We start from the raw sequence: 17443 nt of genomic DNA on the forward strand, positions 1-17443 counted from the left end.
TGCACGCTCACACACACACACACACACACACACACACACACACACACACACACACACACACACACACACACACAGCTCTTCAAGGGTTTGGCTGCATAATGAGTTTCAGTTGATTTCTCAACAGTGACCGCATCCGTTGATGTATTGTTTACCCTTAAGGCTAACCACACACACACACACACACACACACACACACACACACACACACACACACAGTGCTTGAGGGTTGATTATCTCTGTGAAATACTACAGGCCGCTGTCGTATTTACTGTTCATGGGGCAACAATCACTCCCAAATATTTCTGATATCAGGAAACACATTTTAGTGCTGCTCTAAGACAAGAGAGATATTGACTAAATAATCACTTCCTCAAACACTGGTGCCACGAGTTGACATCAGCTAACACCACAGCTATGTAGACACACACACAGGAACGTGCACACAAACATGGACACAGAACATACACACACAGGAACGCGCTCAAATACTCTGCTGTGTGACTCTGCTGAAATGCAATTTAAAGCATGTTTGAGATTAAATTGACCCTGAATAATGTTTCCCCCAGCCTTACATTCACATATGGGCCCTAGCAGGAAGTCAGCTCCAGGATAGATGGTCAACTCTGAGCAGGTGTGTCCCAAATGGCACTCTCTTCCCTATGCAGTGCACTACTTTTGACTGGCTTTCTGTCCAAATTAGTGCATTAACTAGGGAAGGGGGTGCCATATGAGACACAGATTTGTGTTCATGATATGAAGAGGAAGCTAATAAGGACTTAGGAATGTTGCTATGGCGACTATAGCTTCAGCCCTATAGCAGAATGCAATACATAGAATCCTTTGTTGGACGTGTATGTTGCAGGTAGAGTTGAGGTTGGGATCAGGGAGGTAGCTGCAATAATGTATGGTGCAGGTAGAGTTGAGGTTGGGATCAGGGAGGTAGCTGTAATAATGTATGGTGCAGGTAGAGTTGAGGTTGGGATCAGGGAGGTAGCTGTAATGTATGGTGCAGGTAGAGTTGAGGTTGGGATCAGGGAGGTAGCTGTAATAATGTATGGTGCAGGTAGAGTTGAGGTTGGGATCATGGAGGTAGCTGTAATAATGTATGGTGCAGGTAGAGTTGAGGTTGGGATCAGGGAGGTAGCTGCAATAATGTATGGTGCAGGTAGAGTTGAGGTTGGGATCAGGGAGGTAGCTGTAGTAATGTATGGTGCAGGTAGAGTTGAGGTTGGGATCGGGGAGGTAGCTGTAATAATGTATGGTGCAGGTAGAGTTGAGGTTGGGATCAGGGAGGTAGCTGTAATAATGTATGGTGCAGGTGTTGACGTCCAGGAGGTAGAGTTGGGATCAGGGAGGTAGCTGTAGTAATGTATGGTGCAGGTAGAGTTGAGGTTGGGATCAGGGAGGTAGCTGTAATAATGTATGGTGCAGGTGTTGACGTCCAGGAGGTAGAGTTGGGATCAGGGAGGTAGCTGTAATAATGTATGGTGCAGGTAGAGTTGAGGTTGGGATCAGGGAGGTAGCTGTAGTAATGTATGGTGCAGGTAGAGTTGAGGTTGGGATCGGGGAGGTAGCTGTAATAATGTATGGTGCAGGTAGAGTTGAGGTTGGGATCAGGGAGGTAGCTGTAATAATGTATGGTGCAGGTGTTGACGTCCAGGAGGTAGAGTTGGGATCAGGGAGGTAGCTGTAATAATGTATGGTGCAGGTAGAGTAAAGGGTTGGGATCAGGGAGGTAGCTGTAGTAATGTATGGTGCAGGTATAGTTGAGGTTGGGATCAGGGATTTAGCTGTAATAATGTATGGTGCAGGTAGAGTTGAGGTTGGGATCAGGGAGGTAGCTGTAGTAATGTATGGTGCAGGTAGAGTTGAGGTTGGGATCAGGGAGGTAGCTGTAGTAATGTATGGTGCAGGTAGAGTTGAGGTTGGGATCAGGGAGGTAGCTGTAGTAATGTATGGTGCAGGTAGAGTTGAGGTTGGGATCAGGGAGGTAGCTGTAGTAATGTATGGTGCAGGTAGAGTTGAGGTTGGGATCAGGGAGGTAGCTGTAGTAATGTATGGTGCAGGTAGAGTTGAGGTTGGGATCAGGGAGGTAGCTGTAGTAATGTATGGTGCAGGTAGAGTTGAGGTTGGGATCAGGGAGGTAGCTGTAGTAATGTATGGTGCAGGTAGAGTTGAGGTTGGGATCAGGGAGGTAGCTGTAGTAATGTATGGTGCAGGTAGAGTTGAGGTTGGGATCAGGGAGGTAGCATGTTAAAAACATTTAATGAGCAAGCCTTCCTTCTTTTTGGATATTTTCACTGGTATTGTTAACAAACACGCCCACATAAAGAAAATGAGAGTTAAAAACAGGATCGGCCCCTGGTTTGACCGTGATCTGGAGTTATTCCACCACAAGAATTTAATTTGGCGAAAGGCTCGGCACACATACTCAGGCTGACTGGTTCTTGTTCAGGCAAATGAGAAATAAGTGCACTCAGGCTATCCGGAAGGCCAAAGTTAGTTACTTTAAAGAGCAGTTCTCTCTCTGTGGGTCTAATCCCAAGAAGTTCTGGAAAACAGTTAAAGACCTGGAGAATAAACCCTCCTCCTCACAGCTGCCCATGTCCCTTAATGTTGATGATGTGGTTGTTACTGACAAGAAGCACATGGCTGAGCTCTTTAATCACCACTTCATTAAGTCAGGATTCCTATTTAACACAGCCATGCCTCCTTGCCCGTCCAACATTTCCTCATCTCCCACCCTTTCTAATGCAACTAGTCCCAATGCTCCTCCCTCTCTTCCCCTGCCCCGCTACAAAGTTTCTCCCTGCAGTCGGTCACTGAGTCTGAGGTGCTAAGGGAGCTCCTTAAACTTGACCCCCAAAAAACATCTGGGGCAGATGGTTTAGATCCTTTCTTCTTTAAGGTTGCAGCCCCTATCATCGCCAAGCCTATCTCAAACCTTTTTAACCTGTCTCTCCTCTCGGGGGAGGTTCCCAGTGCTTGGAAGGCAGCCACGGTGCGTCCTTTATTTAAAGGGGAGATCAAGCTGATCCTAACTGTTCTAGGTCAATTTCTATTTTGCCCTGTGTATCAAAAGTGTTGGAAACTGACTGGCTTCATTGATGTCTATAGTATTCTCTCTGGTATGCATTCACGTTTCCGCTCAGGTTATGGATGTGTCACTGCATCCTTAAAGGTCATAAATTATGTCTCTGAGGGGTGTTTGGCCTGGTTTGCTAACTACCTCTCTCAAAGAGTGCAGTGTATAAAGTCAGAACATCTGCTGTCTCAGCCACTGCCTGTCACCAAGGGAGTTTATTTATTTATTTAACCTTTATTTAAAGAGGAGCGACCCAGGGATGTGTGTGCTTTGGGGACCTTTAACAGAATGTGACTGGCAGAACACAAGGGAGTACCCCAAGGTTCGATCCTAGGCCCCACGCTCTTCTCAATTTACATCAACAATATAGTTCAGGCAGTAAGAAGCTCTCTCATCCATTTATATGCAGATGATACAGTCTTATACTCAGCTGGCCCCTCCCCGTATTTTGTGTAAAATGCTCTACAACAAAGCTTTCTTAGTGTCCAACAAGCTTTCTCTGCCCTTACCTTTGTTTTGGAGGTGTTCAGAACAAGGTTCATGTGGTTTGGTAAGAAGAATGCCCCTCTCCCCACTGGTGTGATTACTACCTCTGAGGGTTTAGAGCTTGAGGTAGTCACCTCATACAAGTACTTGGGAGTATGGCTAGACAGAACACTGTCCTTCTCTCAGCACATATCAAAGCTGCAGGATAAGGTTAAATCTAGACTTGGTTTCCTCTATCGTAATCGCTCCTCTTTCACCTCAGCTGCCAAACTAACCCTGATTCAGATGACCATCCTATCCATGCTAGATTACGGAGACGTAATTTATAGATCGGTAGGTAAGGGTGCTCTCGAGCGGCTAGATGTTCTTTACCATTCGGCCATCAGATTTGCCACCAATGCTCCTTATAGGACACATCACTGCACTCTATACTCAACTGTAAACTGGTCATCTCAATGTACCCGTCACAAGACCCACTGGTTGATGCTTATTTATAAAACCCTCTTAGGCCTCACTCCCCCCTATCTGAGATATCTACTGCAGCCCTCATCCTCCACATACAACACCCGTTCTACCAGCCACATTCTGTTAAAGGTCCCCAAAGCACACACATCCCTGGGTCGCTCCTCTTTTCAGTTCGCTGCAGCTAGTGACTGGAACGAGCTGCAACAAACACTCAAACTTTTATCTCCATCTCTTCATTCAAAGATACAATCATGGACACTCTTACTGACAGTTGTGGCTGCTTTGTGTGATGTATTGTTGTCTCTACCTTCTTGCCCTTTGTGCTGTTGTCTGTGCCCTAAAATGTTTGTACTATGTTTTGTGCTGCTACCATGTTGTACTACTACCATGTTGTTGTCATGTTGTGTTGCTACCATGTTGTTGTCATGTTGTGTTGCTACCATGCTGTGTTGTCATGTGTTGCTGCCGTGCAATTTTGTTGTCTTTAGGTCTCTCTTTATGTAGTGTTGTGGTGACGTGATTTGTGGTTTTTGTGCTATATTTTTATTTGTAATCCCAGCTCCCTTCCCCGCAGGAGGCCTTTTGCCTTTTGGTAGGCCGTCATTGTTGATAAGAATGTATTCTTAACTGACTTGCCTAATGTAGTTTAAAAAAATAACTGCTGAAAGATGGTGATTACATTAGTGATGGATAGTGAGGCTTTGTGTGTACTGTATGGGGTATACATAGTATCATGTACTCTATGAGGTATACATAGTATCATGTACTCTATGAGGTATACATAGTATCATGTACTGTATGGTGTTTTTGTGTTATATTGGTTGTTTCTGTAGAAGAACCAGCTGGAGTGTGTTTATAAAGTTTGTGTGTGTGAAATGCATAACATAATACTGTGTGTGTGTGTGTGTGTGTGTGTAGGTTGTTCCTAGAGAAGGCCCAGTTGGAGTGTAGTGAGGAGGAGAGTGATATCCTGGGCCAGGGGGGCAGTGGAACTATCATCTATAGAGCCTGTTATCGTGGCCAACCAGTCGCCATCAAACGCTTTCACTTCAAGAAGTGCAGGCAGCAGACCATCAGCAGTGGTACAGGTAACACACACACACACATTCCCTTGGAGTCACACACACATGTAAACAGTGAACACACACACCGGTATATTTGCATACCGTTAAAGGTTTTACAATAGAAAATGAAGAAGTAACTTGCAGGTAGGTGGACATTGTAGAAAGGTCCAGTTCTTCTATGATCTAAGATGCACTTCATGGCCAAAAGTATGTGGACAGCGGCTCGTCAAACATCTCATTCTAAAATCATGGGCATTAATATGGAGTTGGTCTCCCCTTTTCTGCTCTAACACCACTCTTCTAGGAAGGCTGTTCACTAGATATTGGAACATTGCTGCAGGGACATGCTTCCATTCAGACACGAGCATTAGTGAGGTCAGGCGCTGATGTTGCGTGATTAGGCCTGGCTTGAAGTCGGCGGTCCAATTCATTCCACAGGTGTTCGATGGTGTTGAGGACAGGGTCATGCGGGAACAGGAAATGGCCTTCCCCAGACTGTTGCCACAAAGTTGGAAGCACAGAATCATCTAGATTAGAATGTCATTGTATGCTATAGAGTTATGATTTCCCTTCACTGGAACTAAGGGGACCGAACCATGAAAAACAGGCACTATGCATTTTCTTGGCATCCGCCAAACCCATATTCGTCCGTCAGATTGTCAGATGGTGAAGCGTGATTCATCACTCCAGAGAACGTGTTTCCTCAGCTCACAGAGTCCAATGGCGGCAAGCTTTACTCCTCTCCAGCCGACGCCTGGCATTGCTCATGGTGATCTTAGGTTTGTGTGCGGCCGCTCGGCCATGGAAACCCATTCCATGAAGCTCCCGACGAACAGTTATTGTGTTGACGTTGCTTCCAGAGGCAGTTTGGTACTCGGTAGTGAGTGTTGCAACCGAGGACAGACCATTTTTACTTCCTACGCGCTTCAGCACTCCGCGGTCCTGTTCTGTGAGCTTGTGTGGTCTACCACTTCACGCCTGAACCATTGTTGCTCCTAGATGTTTCCACTTCACAACAACAGCACTTACAGTTGACCAGGGCAACTCTAACAGGGCAGAAATTTGATCAACTGACTTGTTGGAAAGATGGCATCCTATGACGGTGCCACGTTGAAAGTCACTGAGCTCATCAGTAAGGCCATTATACTGCCAATGTTTGTCTAAGGTGATTGCATGGCTGTGTGCTAGATTTTATACACCGGTCAGCAATGGGTGTGCAGTGGTGTCCACATAGTTTTGGCCATGTAGTGTATACCTACTATCGCCAGCTTTGAACAAATGGAACTGTAGTGTTGTGTGTGTGTGGATATCCTTGAGTTATCGTCTCTCTCTTTAAGGGCCTTGTTCATGGAACGATATTGCAGCTCTTAATCCTGATATCTATTTTCTCATCCTGACGCTGTTCTCTTCTCTCTTCCCTCTCTCTCTCCTCCCCGCTCTCACCTCCCCTCTCTTCTCCCCTCTCTCTTCTCTCCTCTCTTCTCCCCTCTCTCTTCTTCTCCCCTCTCTTCTCCCCTCTCTTCTCTCCTCTCTTCTCCCCTCTCTCCTCCCCTCTCTCTTCTCCCCTCTCTCTTCCCCTCTTTTTACGCCTTCCTGCTCTCTCTCTTCCATCACCTCTTCATCTTCTGTCTCCTCTCTTTGTTTCCTTCTGTCTTCTCTGTATCCCTGACAGTGATAAAAGCTTTCTCTCTGCAGGCTCTGAGGATTCCTCATGATCTTCTCTTCCCATCTGTTCATCCCTCTCATCCCCTGTCCTTTTCTCTTCCCATCTCATTTCTGCTCCTGTCTTTTCTATCTCCCCAGGCTGTGATAAGGACTGTCTGTGTGTGTCCCAAATGACTCCCTATTCAGAGCCCTATGGGCCCTGGTCTGACCTAGTGCACTGTAAAGGTACTAGGGTTCCATTTGGGACACCCCTCTCTCTTCAGGATAAGAGAGCATCATCATCATCTATCACCCTGGTGCTGCTCTCCTCCCTCCTCTCCTCCCTCCTCTCCTCACTCCACTCCTCACTCCTCACTCCTCTCCTCACTCCTCACTCCTCTCCTCCCTCCTTTCCTCAAACCTATCCTCCCTCCTTTCCTCAATCCTCTCCTCAATCCTCTCCTCCCTCTTCTCCTCCCTCTTCTTCTCCCTCTTCTCCTGCCTCCTCCCTCCTCTCCTCCCTCCTCCCTCCTCTCCTCCCTCCCCTCCTGCCTCCTCCCTCCTCTCCTCCCTCCCCTCCTGCCTCCTCTCCTCCCTCCTCTCCTCCCTCCCCTTCTGCCTCCTCTCCTCACACTTCTCCTCCCTCCTCTCCCCCTCCCCTCCTCCCTCCCCTCCTGCCTCCTCTCCTGCCTCCTCTTCTCCCTCCCTCCTGCCTCCTCTCCTGCCTATTCTCCTCACTCCTCTCATCCCTTTTCTCCTGTCTCCTTTCGTTCCTCTCTGCCTTGTCCATAGCAGAGGCTGAATCATCTCTTTCTCTCTCTTCTATCTCATATTTTCTTTCCCCTTCTCTTGTCTTCTTGTCCCTTAGACAGCCTTTTCTCTCACATTCCTTGTACTGGTACTGACATTATCATGCTTATTGTCTACCCTCATTGGCCCTGCTGTATCAATATACCATGGATTTAATACTTTTTTTGTGCTCATGAAAAGCGCATACAAACTTTAACAAGGATTTTATTGTCTGCTCAAGCTACTGATTGTTTATTAAATATTGAAATTATTGAAAATAATTGCCCACCAGAAGATTTCTGTGATATGAAAACATTTTGCTGCTCACGATTGACACAATGGGACTCATTTATCAGAATATTAGGATTGCTTGGGTTGTGTGGACACGTTATCTAAACTGTGACGTTACACAAACGCCTCTGCCACACGTTGGCAACACTCTGAAAGGTTGCAGACTTTCTCTGTTAGGAAAACAGCAATTGACCAACCACGTCTGGCAACACTGAGAACGCTTACACTTCTTCTGTTAGGAAAATCATTTTGCTTATCACTTGTTGCCAAATAACAGTAACCCTCCAGCTCCAGCTCTCGTCTGTCTCCATGTTTAGGGGGAATTGTGTTGAGTTCATAACCAATGGAGATCTGTGATAGGGTGACATCACCAGGGACTCCTAACTGTTACGACATCCTGCTCCATGGAATAAGGAAATGCTGACTCCTCATTTCTGTGTTCTGCCAGTCAGCACATTTTGTTTGTAAAATGTCAGTCCATTTACGAGTGTGTGTGTGTGTGTGTGTGTGTGTGTGTGTGTGTGTGTGTGTGTGTGTGTGTGTGTGTGTGTGTGTGTGTGTGTGTGTGTGTGTGTGATACAATCGATGTGATCGAGGCCAAATGGTTTAATGTCCCAGGGACAGGAGATGCTCAATAAGCACTTTCATTTCCCTATTGTTTACAATTGAATTACGTTCTGGTTGTATCAGTCAAGCGGTAAAATTCAATCAACAGCCCCCCTCCCCTCATTCCACAGCTTTCGAAAGAGATCCCACCCCCTATCTTTGCCAAACTGAAAAGGTGCACACCGCCATCTACTGTGCTGGACTGTGTATAGTCAGAGCAGGTATAAAGCCAGGGTTGTAACCTACAGTGCTGGACTGTGTATAGTCTGAGCAGGTATAAAGCCAGGGTTGTCACCTACAGTGCTGGACTGTGTATTGTCTGAGCAGGTATAAAGCCAGGGTTGTCACCTACAGTGTTGGACTGTGTATAGTCAGAGCAGGTATAAAGCCAGGGTTGTCACCTACTGTGCTGGGCTGTGTATTGTCTGAGCAGGTATAAAGCCAGGGTTGTAACCTACAGTGCTGGACTGTGTATTATCTGAGCAGGTATAAAGCCAGGGTTGTCACCTACTGTGCTGGACTGTTTGCTCAGGTCAGGAGTAGCCTATAATTAATTGGCTGATCCCTCCTGCAGACCAGGATAGAATTCTGCAATCCAGTTGACTACTTTAAAATGGTGAAACCCATAAGGGTGCTGCCAATGTTAAAACGGGCTTTGTGGCAAGGGTTCACTCATAAAGGCCTCCTAAAGGCCAGACGAGGGGTTCACTCATAAAGGCCTCCTAAAGGCCAGACGAGGGGTTCACTCATAAAGGCCTCCTAAAGGCCAGATGAGGGGTTCACTCATAAAGGCCTCCTAAAGGCCAGATGAGGGGTTCACTCATAAAGGCCTCCTAAAGGCCAGACGAGGGGTTCACTCATAAAGGCCAGACGAGGGGTTCACTCATAAAGGCCTCCTAAAGGCTAGACGAGGGGTTCACTCATAAAGGCCTCCTAAAGGCTAGACGAGGGGTTGACTCATAAAGGCTAGACGAGGGGTTCACTCATAAAGGCCTCCTAAAAGCCAGACGAGGGGTTCACTCATAAAGGCCTCCTAAAGGCCAGACGAGGGGTTCACTCATAAAGGTCAGACCAGGGGTTCACTCATAAAGGCTAGACCAGGGGTTCACTCATAAAGGCTAGACGAGGGGTTCACTCATAAAGGCTAGACGAGGGGTTCACTCATAAAGGCTAGACCAGGGGTTCACTCATAAAGGCCTCATAAAGGCTAGACGAGGGGTTCACTCATAAAGGCTAGACCAGGGGTTCACTCATAAAGGCCTCATAAAGGCTAGACGAGGGGTTCACTCATAAAGGCCTCCTAAAGGCCAGAGGAGGGGTTCACTCAGCAGGGTGATAGATGGTGATGCTATCTGGATCCTCAATAATGCTTCTTATAATTGGATTTGTCACAATGTGTTACCCAGCAGCTTAGATCTCAGCCACAAAGTGCCAGCAGATCATACAGCCATTCCCTTGGCAAGAAGAGATCATAAGATATGAGATTAAAGGGGCATCATCTAAAATGAAGCCCCCTTAAGGAAGCAAGGCAAATTGCAACAACGCAGCCTGAATTCAAACTCTCCCCCCTCCCTCGCAACCTCAGTGGAGACTTGCTTTTGAGTCTCTTACTTTCAGTTCTGTCCACAAGCTTCACACAGCTGAAAATACTATGTATTGTTATTGAAAAGACATTTGGCAGCGGTTTAGATGGTACATAAACTGAAATTAAGCGACCAATGTAGGGTTTTACCAACCAGGAAATGGCAGCCTTTACCAACCAGGAAATGGCAGCCTTTACCAACCAGGGTGCAGCCTTCCAATTTGACAACAAAAGACAGACCAGCTTTGGTTGAAAAATAGGAAGGCTGCACCATAAGAATGCAATTATGTATCAGAATGCATTTATTTTTTTCTATATACATCATTTTGTTTATATTGTGAAACACTTTCCACACTTAAGGCAGACATATTAAGGACATTTTCTAAAATGACAATGCTGAACCTCCACCCATACACACAACCATGTTGAAATAGCAGCCCATTGAGGTGTGTGTGGGTATATCCTGTGTTCATACAGGCATTACAGAGGGGAGATTTGTGCAGTTTAGCACAAACGTGACCGGAGAGTAGAGTACACACTAGTATATCCCATGTCTCCAGAGACCATTATCTACATGTAATTCCAAACAACATTATCCAAACGTTATACTTTCACCTTCCTCTGATGGAGAGGACGTTGGGCAAACGCTATCCTTTAACCTCTGTCTGATGTGACAGAACAGTGATATACTGCAGGAGTAAAGTCAGCATTACCCTGCTACCACACTGGGAAAATAGACCATCCATCTCCCCAGTCCTCTCTCTCTCTCCTACCACCATCTCTCTCGCTTCCAGCCCTCTCCCTCTCTTTTGTCTCTCTGTCTTTCCCATTTCTCTTTCTTTTTTCTCTAGCCCTCGCTCACTCTCCCTCGCTCTCTCTTTTTCTCTCTCTCTCTCTCTCTCTCTCTCTCTCTCTCTCCCGCTCTCTCTTTTCTCCTTCTCCTTCTCCCTCTCTCTCTCTCTCTCTCTCTGTCCATCCCCACTTTCTGAGGTCAATCCCCAAGGTGATCTGAAATAATCCTGCTGATCTGACTGGACCAAGGGGTCAAGCTCTATTGTTCCAGTCTAGTGACTCTAGACCAGGTCGGACACTCTGCACTGTAGTGGTAAAGACAGTTTATTAGCCTCCAAAGAGCCATTTGCTTTGCAGCAAGTGGTCAAAGGTCATACAGACATCACACTGTATATGTAACAGTATATCTTCCTTTCCTGTCTGCCCCGAGCTGGGCGTGAACCAGGGGTCTGCTATGTTGTATGTAGGCCGGTGTAGAGCAGGGGTCAACAGGCCAAAAACCGGCCAAAACTGGCCAAAACCGGCTAGCAAACTGATTTAAATCTGTAAAATCACCAGGAATTCAACAAAAATATATACAGTGGCTTTCGAAAGTATTCGGCCCCCTTGAACTTTGCGACCTTTTGCCACATTTCAGGCTTCAAACATAAAGATATAAAACTGTATTTTTTTGTGAAGAATCAACAACAAGTGGGACACAATCATGAAGTGGAACAACATTTATTGGATATTTCAAACTTTTTTAACAAATCAAAAACTGAAAAATTGGGCGTGCAAAATTATTCAGCCACCTTAAGTTAATACTTTGTAGCGCCACCTTTTGCTGCGATTACAGCTGTAAGTCACTTGGGGTATGTCTCTATCAGTTTTGCACATCAAGAGACTGACATTTTTTCCCATTCCTCCTTGCAAAACAGCTCGAGCTCAGTGAGGTTGGATGGAGAGCATTTGTGAACAGCAGTTTTCAGTTCTTTCCACAGATTCTCGATTGGATTCAGGTCTGGACTTTGACTAGGCCATTCTAACACCTGGATATGTTTATTTTTGAACCATTCCATTGTAGATTTTGCTTTATGTTTTGGATCATTGTCTTGTTGGAAGACAAATCTCCGTCCCAGTCTCAGGTCTTTTGCAGACTCCATCAGGTTTGCTTCCAGAATGGTCCTGTATTTGGCTCCATCCATCTTCCCATCAATTTTAACCATCTTCCCTGTCCCTGCTGAAGAAAAGCAGGCCCAAACCATGATGCTGCCACCACCATGTTTGACAGTGGGGATGGTGTGTTGCTTTTACGCCAAACATAACGTTTTGCATTGTTGCCAAAAAGTTCAATTTTGGTTTCATCTGACCAGAGCACCTTCTTCCACATGTTTGGTGTGTCTCCCAGGTGGCTTGTGGCAAACTTTAAACAACACTTTTTATGGATATCTATAAGAAATGGCTTTCTTCTTGCCACTCTTCCATAAAGGCCAGATTTGTGCAATATACGACTGATTGTTGTCCTAGGGACAGAGTCTCCCACCTCAGCTGTAGATCTCTGCAGTTCATCCAGAGTGATCATGGGCCTCTTGGCTGCATCTCTGATCAGTCTTCTCCTTGTATGAGCTGAAAGTTTAGAGGGACAGCCAGGTCTTGGTAGATTTGCAGTGGTCTGATACTCCTTCCATTTCAATATTATCGCTTGCACAGTGCTCCTTGGGATGTTTAAAGCTTGGGAAATCTTTTTGTATCCAAATCCGGCTTTAAACAGTATCTCGGACCTGCCTGGTGTGTTCCTTGTTCTTCATGATGCTCTCTGCGCTTTTAACGGACCTCTGAGACTATCACAGTGCAGGTGCATTTATACGGAGACTTGATTACACACAGGTGGATTGTATTTATCATCATTAGTCATTTAGGTCAACATTGGATCATTCAGAGATCCTCACTGAACTTCTGGAGAGAGTTTGCTGCACTGAAAGTAAAGGGGCTGAATAATTTTGCACGCCCAATTTTTCAGTTTTTGATTTGTTAAAAAAGTTTGAAATATCCAATAAATGTCGTTCCACTTCATGATTGTGTCCCACTTGTTGTTGATTCTTCACAAAAAAATACAGTTTTATATCTTTATGTTTGAAGCCTGAAATGTGGCAAAAGGTCGCAAAGTTCAAGGGGGCCGAATACTTTCGCAAGGCACTGTATATATTTAGGCAATCTGTTCACAAGTATTCCCACGAATTAAAAAGAGACATGTTTGCAGTGTTCAAATTCTTATGATTATTTTCCGTCCTCCCGACCATTCGCTCTGACAAAAATCGTCCTGTTGCTGAATCTAGTTTCCAACCCCTGGTGTGGAGGTTGAGGACAGCGCTGTCGAAAGCAGAAACCTAATACTTCTCATTAGCCTTTATGGAAAGAGAGAGGGACCCCGGCACAGCAGGCACCTGTAACCAAAACCATTAACACACTCGTGTCAACACACACACACATGTCAACACATACACACATGTTAACACATACACACACATCTATCTATTAATGGGCTATCACTTTTTTGGTAAACAGCTGAGGAATGGGTCTGGAGAAATATAACCACTCATGTTATGAGTTACATTCCTCAAGAATCAATGATTATATTTCCTAGATTTTTGTCCAAAAAGGGATGTACCAATCCCAGATGTTCCCTGTTAGAGGCCACAACAGCACCTCTCTCTGGCCAGCCCCATTAACAAGGCTAGGGGTGTATATCTGCCCCCAGTAACTGGAACCATGGTTTTCATGGGGTTTTGTAAGCTCTGCCCATATCTAGAGCCACACAGAGGGACTATGTGAATACTTTTACAAATCGATCTGTCAATTAGGATTTTAAGCAGCATTTACGTTTCAAAGTGGATCTTTATGTTTTGATGCATGTTTTGACTCCAGCCACCCAAGTCATAGACTGTTTTCTCTGCTACCACACCCAAGTCATAGACTGTTCTCTCTGCTACCACACCCAAGTCATAGACTGTTCACTCTGCTACCACACCCAAGTCATAGACTGTTCTCTCTGCTACCACACCCAAGTCATAGACTGTTCTCTCTGCTACCACACCCAAGTCATAGACTGTTCACTCTGCTACCACACCCAAGTCATAGACTGTTCTCTCTGCTACCACACCCAAGTCATAGACTGTTCTCTCTGCTACCACACCCAAGTCATAGACTGTTCTCTCTGCTACCACACCCAAGTCATAGACTGTTCTCTCTGCTACCACACCCAAGTCATAGACTGTTCTCTCTGCTACCACACCCAAGTCATAGACTGTTCTCTCTGCTACCACACCCAAGTCATAGACTGTTCTCTCTGCTACCACACCCAAGTCATAGACTGATCTCTCTGCTACCACACCCAAGTCATAGACTGTTCTCTCTGCTACCACACCCAAGTCATAGACTGATCTCTCTGCTACCACACCCAAGTCATAGACTGTTCTCTCTGCTACCACACCCAAGTCATAGACTGTTCTCTCTGCTACCACACCCAAGTCATAGACTATTCTCTCTGCTACCACACACAAGTCATAGACTGTTCTCTCTGCTACCACACACAAGTCATAGACTGTTCTCTCTGCTACCACACCCAAGTCATAGACTGTTCTCTCTGCTACCACACCCAAGTCATAGACTATTCTCTATGCTACCACACCCAAGTCATAGACTGTTCTCTCTGCTACCACACCCAAGTCATAGACTGTTCTCTCTGCTACCACACCCAAGTCATAGACTGTTCTCTCTGCTACCACACCCAAGTCATAGACTGTTCTCTCTGCTATCACACCCAAGTCATAGACTGTTCTCTCTGCTACCACACCCAAGTCATAGACTGTTCTCTCTGCTATCACACCCAAGTCATAGACTGTTCTCTCTGCTACCACACGGCAAGCGGTACCGGAGCGCCACGTCTAGAACTAAAAGGCTCCTTAACATCTTCTACCCCCAAGCCATAAGACTGCTGAACAGCTTATCAAATGGCTACCCAGACTATTTGCATTGACCCCCCCCCTCCCTTTTTTTAATGCTGCTGTTACTCACCGTTTATTATCTATACATAGTCACTTTACCCCTACCTACATGTACATATTACCTCAATGACCTCGACTAACTTGTACCCTCACACATTGACTCAATACCAGTAGCCCCTGTATATAGCCTGCTTATTGTTATTTTATTGTTGCTCTTTCATTTTTTTCTTTAGTTTATTTAGTAAATATTTTCTTAAGTCTTATTATTCTTAAAACTGTATTTTTGGTTAAGGGCTGGTAAGATTTTGGTGCATATAACAAATAAAATGTGATTTGATGTGTGACTTATCTTTCCTCTCCTCCCTTCCTGACCCCACCCCCCTCTCCTCACCCCCCTCCCCTCCTCCTCTCCTGACCACACCCCCCTCTCCTCACCCCCCTCCCCTCCTCCTCTCCTGACCCTACCCTACCCCCTCTCCTCACCCCCTCCCCTCCTCCTCTCCTGACCTCACCCCCCTCCCCTACCCCACCCCCCTCTCCTCACCCCACTCCCCTCCTCCTCTCCTGACCCCACCCCCCTCCCCTCCTCCTCTCCTGACCCCACCCCCCTCTCCTCACCTCCCTCCCCTCCTCCTCTCCTGACCCCACCCCCCTTTCCTCACCCCACTCCTCTCTCCTCACCCCACTCCCCTCCTCCTCTCCTGGCCCCACCCCACCCCCCTCTCCTCACCCCCCTCCCCTCCTCCTCTCCTGACCCCACCCCCCTCTCCTCACAACCCTCCCGTCCCTCCACCAGACACCATGATGAAGCATTTTCAGTCCATGGACGCGTGCCGGAGCTTCTCAGAGTTCCGCCAGGAGACCAGCATGCTCCACTCCCTACAGCACCCGTGCATCGTGCTGCTGGTGGGAATCAGTATTCACCCGCTCTGCTTCGCCCTGCAGCTGGCTCCCCTGGGCAGCCTCAACATTGTGCTGGAGGACAGACATAAAGGTATGAACAGGTAGAAAGAGAGAGAGAGACAGACTGACACGCCAGACAGGCAGACAGGGAGAGAGACAGACTGACACGCCAGACAGGCAGACAGGGAGAGAGACGGCGAGAGAGAGAGAGACAGACTGACACACCAGACAGGCAGACAGGGAGAGAGAGAGACACTGACACGCCAGACAGGCAGACAGGGAGAGAGAGACAGACTGACACACCAGACAGGCAGACAGGGAGAGAGACGGCGAGAGAGAGAGATCCACAGCTAGTTAGGTCCCTAATGCTGAGAATCTTCTCTACACAAGTTATGAAAACATTTTAAACTTGCCCTTTTAACTCCACCCCCCCCCCCCCATCAGGCTCCAGGTACATGCCCCTGGGTCACATGCTCACCTTCAAGGCAGCCTATCAGATTGCAGCGGGGCTGGCCTATCTGCACAGGAAGAACATCATCTTCTGTGACCTCAAGTCAGACAACATCCTGGTGTGGTCCCTGGAGGTAGGTGATTAGTATGAGGGGCAGAATTACAAATCGACCCCTAGCCACTATGTCTGGGCCGTTCAATTCCAGTCCTGGAAAGCCTAAACACTTCAGTTTGTTGTGTTTTTACCTGGTAGTTAAATGCACTCACCTGGTGTCCCAGGTCTGAATCAGTCCCTGATGAGAAGGAGAGGATGAAAACCAGAAGTGTTTTGGCCCACCCAGTAGTAACGATAGTGTTGTATAATCCTTCTTGGTCTCATCCTAGGTGTGTGACCCGGTGAATATCAAGCTGTCAGACTATGGCATCTCGCGCCAGTCCTTCCACGAGGGGGCACTGGGTGTGGAGGGCACGCCGGGCTACCAGGCCCCCGAGATACGCCCAGGCATCGTTTATGATGAGAAGGTAGATGATAAGAAGGTCTATGGTGGCAGGTAACCTAGCGGTTAAGAGCGTTGGGCCAGTGGAGCCTCCCGGGTGGCGCAGTCTAAGGTACTGCATCGCAGTGCTAGCTGTGCCACCAGAGACTCTGGGTTCGAGCCCAGGCTCTGTCGCAGCCGGCCGCGACCGGGAGGTCCATGGGGCGACACACAATTGGCCTAGCGTCGTCCGGGTTAGGTAGGGTTTGGCCGGTAGGGATATTCTTGTCTCATCGCGCACTAGCGACTCATGTGGCGGGCCAGGCGTGTTTCCTCCGACACATTGGTGTGGCTGGCTTCCGGGTTGGATGCGCGCTGTGTTAAGAAGCAGTGCAGCTTGGTTGGGTTGTGTTTCGGAGGACACATGGCTTTCGACCTTCGTCTCTCCCGAGCCCGTACGGGAGTTGTAGCGATGAGACAAGACTGTAACTACTAACAATTGGATACCACGAAATTGGGGAGAAAAAGGGGGTACATTTTTTACATTTTTTAAAAAGAGCATTGGGCCAGTAACCGAAAGGTCGCTGGTTTGAATACCTGAGCTGACTAGGTGAATTATCTGTCAAGGTGCTCTTGAGCAAGGCACTTAACCCTAATTGCTCCTGAAAGTCGCTCTGGATAAGAGCGTCTGCTAAATAACTAGAATGTCAATGTGAAATGTAAGGTAGTTGTGCCTCCTACACCTGGGGTCAACTACATACATATATTGCAATAGAAACTAAAATCTTCAAACTGTTTTTATTGGTTCTATAGGTTGTTGTTTTAGT

At 46.8% G+C, this 17443-nt stretch overlaps 1 protein-coding gene across 1 annotated transcript in view; it reads left to right on the plus strand.

The window, feature by feature from the left end:
* LOC139412484 (leucine-rich repeat serine/threonine-protein kinase 1-like) overlaps positions 1 to 17443 on the plus strand; it is a 103904-nt gene that overhangs the window by 59866 nt on the left and 26595 nt on the right. Inside the window, exons 20-23 of the mRNA XM_071159274.1 lie at positions 4955 to 5124; positions 15584 to 15781; positions 16135 to 16274; positions 16525 to 16662. Of these exons, the coding sequence (XP_071015375.1) occupies positions 4955 to 5124; positions 15584 to 15781; positions 16135 to 16274; positions 16525 to 16662 (646 nt within the window). The remainder of the gene's footprint in view (positions 1 to 4954; positions 5125 to 15583; positions 15782 to 16134; positions 16275 to 16524; positions 16663 to 17443) is intronic.

This window comes from Oncorhynchus clarkii, chromosome 6 (assembly GCF_045791955.1).
Source record: "Oncorhynchus clarkii lewisi isolate Uvic-CL-2024 chromosome 6, UVic_Ocla_1.0, whole genome shotgun sequence".
In the NCBI taxonomy this organism is placed as follows: Eukaryota; Metazoa; Chordata; class Actinopteri; order Salmoniformes; family Salmonidae; genus Oncorhynchus; species Oncorhynchus clarkii.